Raw genomic sequence first — 6000 nt, forward strand, 5'->3', positions numbered from 1 at the left:
CTTCTTCCCACACTTCCATTTTCTTTTAGATGTGCTCAATCTTTATTCACCGGAAAATTGCACATCCACCGGAGACAGGTCTCTTACCCTCAAATCTACCATCTCCGTCTTCTCAGTTGACCACCAAACACTCATTACCCTCAAATTTGTCATCTCTATCGAAGCTTTCCTAAACGATCAAGGTGAAATCCAGATTTGTTCATCCGACGAAGACGATGGCGCTGTCCACCACTAGAGACGTCCCTCTGCCTTCTCCGACGAAGGGTTTTCTGATGGTGCCATATTTGTTCGATCTACGTTTATGAAGGGTTGTAGCTCCGATATCCGATCTACGTTTCTGTCTCTTTTCGTCTTCTCTTGTGTCTCTTCAAATCCCTCTACCGACTTCAGGTGGTGGTGGTTATGCTTCAGGCGGCGATTTCTAGAGCCATAACTGTCCTTATGGATTTCATTGTCTGTTCATCTCTCTCCTAAGCTTTCTCGTTCTAAGAGGGTCTGAAATCCCCAACTTTGTTCGTCCAGTGGCTATCTTGAGTGAATGTGCCGCAGAAAACAACTGAAATCGTGATCTAGGGTTGAGATTTGTTATTGCTATGTTTGTTATGTTTCTTTCCTTCTTCTTCTTCTATCTAGATTGTAGTTGTTGGGTTTGTTTGAAATATTTCTTGATGTCGATTCAGGTGGTGGTGAAGGGCAGTTCATCAGATCAGGAAAAATGATTTATGGGGTTGTGAATGATTTATGAGTTTGTGAATGTGATGTTCTTGTTCTTGAACTCAGGAAAAATGAGTGTTCTTGAGATCATATTCATATTTGTGTGTGTATGTTTTTAGTTCTAATCGACTTCACAGGTAATGAGATTGAGCTTTGTTTCTCTTGTTTAAATCAAATTAATCTTGATGTATGTGTAACTGTGCATGTGTGTGTTTTGAGTCTGGAGCATTTGTAAACTTAATCTAATAAATTGAACAAAATCGATAAAAGTGAAGGTTCTTCGTTTTGCAAATCCACTTCCAGACATATGTTAAATTTCTTTTTGTTTCATTTCAGATCTAAAGTCAAGAACGAAGAACACCCATTGTGGATTTGGATTTGGGATGTTGGATGGTGGTGGGTCATGATAGGGGGAGGCGGAGGAGCTGCCACAGTCGACTGTGGTGACTCTCTTCGCCGGAGAAGTGAGAAACGAGGGAGATAGACGAGTTAGAGATGAAAGGGAGGTCGAGGGGGGGGGGGAGAGAGAGAGAGAGAGAGAGAGAGAGAGAGAGAGAGAGAGAGAGAGAGAGAGAGAGAGATTTTTTTTCTTTTTTTGATTTCTGTAATAAAAAAATTGAAAAAGGGAAAATACCAAGGACAAATCCGTTATTATAAAAAGTTTTAAAATTTTTGGACTAAACTCGCAACAAAATGAAACTATTGGACCATCCTTGCAAACCAAACCCATTTTGAACCAAAGTTACTAGTTTTGACATAACGCAGAGACCATTCTTGCAATTTTGTCTTATGGAAAATGGCTTGTTTCTAGAAATTTTTTCTAGAAAAATAAAAATTTTAAAAAACATTAGTTCAACATTTTTTCTAAATAATTTGGAAAAAACGAAAAAGGTGATTTTCTAGAATTACAAAAAAAAACTTGTAAAATTGATAATTATCTAGTTTGCTCAATTCAAAAAGTTTCTAGAATACACAATCTAACACCCATCCGGTACCCCATGTAACCACACCCAACACACCCTAAACCCAACCACACCCAACACACTCACACATGACACATATACTCATTTGCATTCTTACCCAACCCCGTTACAAATCCCTAGACAACTTTTACTGTTATTTTCTATTAAAAATAATTTGTTTTTTAAATATTAAGTAAAACATATTTGACTAATCTTGTTTTTCGTTACAAGGATAAACAATATTTTTAGTTGTTTATAAAACCGCACCCAAAACGTCTGCACCGCACCACATAATGCAATTTAGAAGTTTTGTAGTGTGGTTTCCGAAAATCTCAAACCGCACATACAGTGTGTTTGGAAGTTTAACTGTAAACCGTACTAAATCGTATCGTGCACACCTTTAGCAATCACCACGACGGAAAAACAAAGCAGGCCTAAAACGGGCTTTTCAAACGGGTAGGACTTTGGTCAGGATTAGGTGTTTTATTTTGAATTTTACTTTGTTACTTTTCTTATTTCATGAATAAAGTGCCGTTTGCAATATTCTATCTGGGGTTTATCAAACTCTGAAGTGTCATACAACGAAATAACCATTTTTAACCATTTTTTGGGAGACTCATATAAAATAACTATGTATTTACAATTTTTTCTTTTTTGTTTTTGCTTTGTAGAATTTCTTTAATTCTTTATGAATGGACATTACTAAGAAAAACATTTCATTTGCTAATTATTTCGCAAATTAACACGTATTTCTACAAAATATGAGCAACTTTCCTGGAAAATATAAATAAGTTTGCCAAAGAGTGATTTTCCGATATAAATTTATTTGGAAACCAATGACTTTGAAAAAAAAAATCAGAAAAATATAAATTAAAAAAAGTGATTTCAAAACATTTAAGCATGATTTGGATCAGGGTGACAATTAATGACAAGACACGGCAAAAATACACGACACGAAACGAAATTGAAACGAAACTAAAATTCGAATTCGTGGTTGTGTCGTGTTCGTGTCAAGTGTAAAAAATACGACGTTGTGTTGTGTCCGTGTTCAAAATTTGACACGATTTAACATTTTTTTGTTGTGTTTTTCGTGTTATGTATGAATAAATATTAATTAAATGCATTAATTGTTATTTCATGTTATTTTTGTCGCGTCGTATCGTGTTTCTTGTTTTTTAATCGGTTCATTTTCGTGTTAGTTAAACAAAAACCCGAGATCGTGTCGTGTTCGTGTTACATAAACTTTGTCGTGTCGTGTCAGATAAAAACACGACACGATGACCCGATTTGCCACCACTAATTTGGATCAATTTGAAACAAATATAAATCCAAAAGGTGATTATGAAAAATTATGGATAATGTTTTTGTTATGGTCAGAAAAATAATTTACAAAAGTAAATGGAATATGCAAATATCACTTTCCAAAATAAATGATTATTTACTGATCCTTTTTGAAAAAAAATGGTAATCTCGTGATATAAAGCCCCATATTGTACCATGTTCATGATTATCCTGTTTATCTAGCCACATTACGAGTAGAAATATACGAAAGGTAAATCATAAAGCATTAACAATATTTTTAATTTATGAGGTTTTGAATCTACATGTTGAATAGCCTCAACGAACATACAATGTAAGAAATAAATCTATTGAGAATGCTATATATATTAATTAATCTTGTGGATGTGATCAAATGATTAGTTAATACCTGAAGGGGGCAAAAACGTAATCATAGATTAATCTTAATTACTTTTGATTACTATATATTTTTTCATGTTTCTTTAGTCATAATTCTTGAATTGGGAAATGTTTATTGATATTCTTTGAAAAAAATAAACGGTTGAAAAAAAGTTTACAACAACGCTAATGCCATTGATTTATGACTTCACCAAAACTAATATGTGTAACATCGACTTTTCTGGTTTGTTAATTCCGGTGGGAATTCGACATAATTAAAATTGATGATTCCATTCCATCACGTATTCACATGTTTGCTTCCCTATAGACGGAATTTATTACAACGGAATTCCTTCACATTTGACGGATTTCACTGTTCCTATAGCCTATAGGTAGCAGAAGGAATTCAATTCCATTTTTACCTTTTTAGCCTATCAAAACATGTCAAATTCCGATTATCTCTTATTTGAATCTAAATAAACACCTCCATTTACTATATACTAAAAAAACACCCTAATAAAAAAAGTGCTTTTTTACATTGAAGTTTGTATACCCAACTTTTTGTTTTTCTTTAATTTCTTTACTTTTTATTTATTTTCTTTTTCATTGTATGCTTGAATATTAATATTTTTTTGGAGTAATTAATATATATATATATATATATATATATATATATATATGATTAATTATTTATTTTTAATTATAAATGATTAATTATTTATTTTTAATTAATATAGATTAATAACGTATATATATTTGTATATTATTTAATAATTAAATATAAATGAATACATAAAACAAAAATATGATGCAAAAAACAATAGCATTAGCAATCTTTCATGAATACATAAATGTATAATTCAAGAGAAAATTAATACCCTCTAACAATCCTCTATAGTTATAAAAGGTGTTTCGGGATTGTAAGGTTTCAGTTGTTTATAGAGTTCTAGACGTGACATGAACATAGTTTCCCATCCAGCTGCACATGGGGCTCTGTGGCGGATCCAAAAAGCTGAAATAGTAGGCAACATGCTATCTCCTCCTAATTGTACCATTACATAATGATTACCATATACAAGTGAAATCGTAATAACGCGATGGTACAAAAATTCTTCTGGGCCTTTCCAAAGAGGAAAGAAAGTGAGAGAGCCAAATCTGTTGGTTAAAAAAGTAAGGACTACACCAAATCTGTTGGCAATGAGGATACCTGTTTCAGGCATAAGTAACCAGTATCTTTTAGGTGCCGGCGATTGTAAGAAATTCAACGAAGTATATAGTTTACCGATTCCATCAGTGAAAACTCTAGCATATGCATCGTACGAAGTCAATAACTCGTCTAGTAGTTGACGTCGAACATAGAGTCAATCATTCTCGCCATACCCAAGACAAACAGATATTGTTAATTAATAAAAATTCGGTATATAAATTATATGTAAAATATACTTGTTGAAATATTATACCTGCATCGGAGTTTTTCCATCATTTTGGGACGAGCGAAGCTTGTACTGTGCATTGTATATGGTTTTGAGTATAGAAACATTATTCTCATCATGCTCTTTTAGTATCGAGAGTATGTTGCGTGGTTCAACATTCTGACTTGTCAAGTCAGCCACCAACTTTTTTTCGTTTTCTTTCAACCGCCTAGCATAAGCATGTCCTTCCATATGTTGTGCAGGTGGATGGTTATGTTGATCACATTTCACCCTTAATGTCCAACCATCAAATTGTTTTATATACGAACCAACCAATTTAAATGGACAATTGATTTTTTTGGTGCTGGGATTTTTACTTGTTGCTTTAATTTTGTATTCACCACCACAATCACAAATAAGTGTGACATAAGACACCACACCATTTTCATTTTTCTTTGATCTTCTTCTAACGATAACATAACCAAGAGAAAATGCTTTGTTTTGTACCCATCCCATCAACTCATTTAGAGAATCGAACACCTAAAATTCAAATAATATATGTTAATAACTAGTGAACTTTACAATGATTTAAAAAATTAATATCATGATAAGTATTATACCCGTTCGGTAAAAAATGGTGACATCCCCATAAAAAACTCGTTGCCTTCATTTGAGTTTTCCCCGTAAAAATTCGTCATCTTTTCAATAAAGCTATGAACATAACAAAAAAAATTGTTAAAAAACTAAAATAATATAAAATAACTAATTAAAAATAAACATATATGTTTTTAAAAGTTGATTAACTTTTAAAAATCAAAATCAACGGCAATGTCTAATGTCTACTTGTCTAAATAACTAATTTATTTTAAAAAAACAAAAAGCAACAATCCATTTAGTTTAAAAAACGGATATTTTTTTTTTTAAAAAAAGCTGATATTTAAAAAATAAAAAAAAACTGATTTATTTTAAAAAATGATTTATCATATTTTAAATGGTCAAACCACTTAAAGGTTAGCCCACTTAGAATGTTTTAGGCCAATTATCCGATGCTCAGCCCATTTAGCCCATTTTACAATTAAAATACAAAACCCTAAAACCACATATTTTAAGTGCTGTGAAAGAGCAACAGTCGTCCCCGCTGTCCCCCATCTGCCGGAGCATAGTAGCCGCCGACGACTCGATGCCACCGGAGAATCGCCGACATCAGACCTCCGAACGAAGAGTCCATGCAACCA

General features: G+C 32.8%; 1 protein-coding gene across 1 annotated transcript in view; it reads right to left on the reverse strand.

Annotated features, from left to right (window-relative positions):
- Positions 1 to 4793: 4793 nt before the first annotated feature.
- The window catches only part of LOC128127179 (uncharacterized), a 1641-nt gene continuing 434 nt past the window's right edge, over positions 4794 to 6000 (reverse strand). Inside the window, exons 1-2 of the mRNA XM_052765600.1 lie at positions 5386 to 6000; positions 4794 to 5305 (exon numbers count right to left, since the gene is read on the reverse strand). The exon at positions 5386 to 6000 is cut by the window's right edge and continues 434 nt beyond it. Of these exons, the coding sequence (XP_052621560.1) occupies positions 4808 to 5305; positions 5386 to 5463 (576 nt within the window). The 5' untranslated portion in view covers positions 5464 to 6000 and the 3' untranslated portion in view covers positions 4794 to 4807. The remainder of the gene's footprint in view (positions 5306 to 5385) is intronic.

The sequence above is a fragment of the Lactuca sativa genome, chromosome 7 (genome assembly GCF_002870075.4).
Source record: "Lactuca sativa cultivar Salinas chromosome 7, Lsat_Salinas_v11, whole genome shotgun sequence".
In the NCBI taxonomy this organism is placed as follows: Eukaryota; Viridiplantae; Streptophyta; class Magnoliopsida; order Asterales; family Asteraceae; genus Lactuca; species Lactuca sativa.